The following is a 987-nucleotide window of genomic DNA, read 5'->3' as shown; positions in this document are numbered from 1 at the left end:
CTGAGGCCTGCTCAGCAGACCCGGGGCGGGGGGTGGTCCGTGGAGTTGGCGGCACCTCAGCGAGCCCTTCTCTCCCCTCCCAAGGGGGCCAGACCCCACCCAACTTCCGACTGTTCCACCCGATGTCATCCACAGTCAATGCATGTGGAGGGCAGGGTCCCAGGTCCACAGCCTGGAGGGCCACCAAGGCCTTGGGGCGAGGAGCCTTGCCCAGGTGACACTTGTAACAGTGGCACTGGAACTTGGGGCTGGACACCTGCTCTGGGCTTCTCTCATAGCTCTGTCGGTAAAGAATCTGCCTGTAATGCAGGAGACCTGGGTTCGATTCCTGGGTGGGGAAGATCCCCTGGAGGAGAAAATGGCAACCCACCCCAGTATTCTTGCCTGGAAAAATCCTATGGACAGAGGAGCCTGGTGGGCTACAGTCCATGGGGTCACAAGAGTCGGGCACGAGTTAGCGACTAAACCACCACCAGCTGCTCTGGACAGAGCCCAGAGGGTCTGGGTGGCAGAGGCCAGAGGGAAAGGGTGCCCATGCCCACCCTTGCTGAGACGGGTTGCCTACCGCATCCATGAGCGTGAACTGCTCTGCCACAAGGTCAGGAGGGAATGCCAGGAGGTGGGGCTTCTCCTCCCCCAGCCCATTCTCTGTAGCCACGGGCAAAGGCCAGGGGGGGTCTGGGGCTGCAGGCGGCTCGAGCTCTAGGGTTTGCGAGAGAGCCGGCTCGAGCTCTGGAGGCAGCGTCGGAGCTGGCATCAGGGCTGGCTCTGGGGCCAGTGCCGGAGCGGGCTCGAGGTCTGGGCCTAGTGTGGGCTCTGGCTCGGCAGCTGGTTTCAGAGCTGGAACTGGAGCTGGGGACAGAGCTGCGAGAGGAGAAAAGGTCAGCGACACGCCTGCCCTTCCAAGACAGAAAGCACGCCTCTGCCTTCCAGAGAAGCCTTGGCCCCAAACCCCACAACAGAACATCATCCCTGATGGAGGTGCCC

At 62.5% G+C, this 987-nt stretch overlaps 1 protein-coding gene across 1 annotated transcript in view; it reads right to left on the bottom strand.

The window, feature by feature from the left end:
* RALGDS (ral guanine nucleotide dissociation stimulator) overlaps positions 1-987 on the bottom strand; it is a 35,844-nt gene that overhangs the window by 10,130 nt on the left and 24,727 nt on the right. The window contains exon 7 of the mRNA XM_010856938.1: positions 566-864. Coding sequence (XP_010855240.1) covers positions 566-864 — 299 coding nt within the window. The remainder of the gene's footprint in view (positions 1-565; positions 865-987) is intronic.

The sequence above is a fragment of the Bison bison genome, unplaced genomic scaffold, assembly GCF_000754665.1.
Source record: "Bison bison bison isolate TAMUID 2011002044 unplaced genomic scaffold, Bison_UMD1.0 scf7180017864375, whole genome shotgun sequence".
In the NCBI taxonomy this organism is placed as follows: Eukaryota; Metazoa; Chordata; class Mammalia; order Artiodactyla; family Bovidae; genus Bison; species Bison bison.
This window is presented reverse-complemented; position numbering and strand designations above follow the sequence as displayed.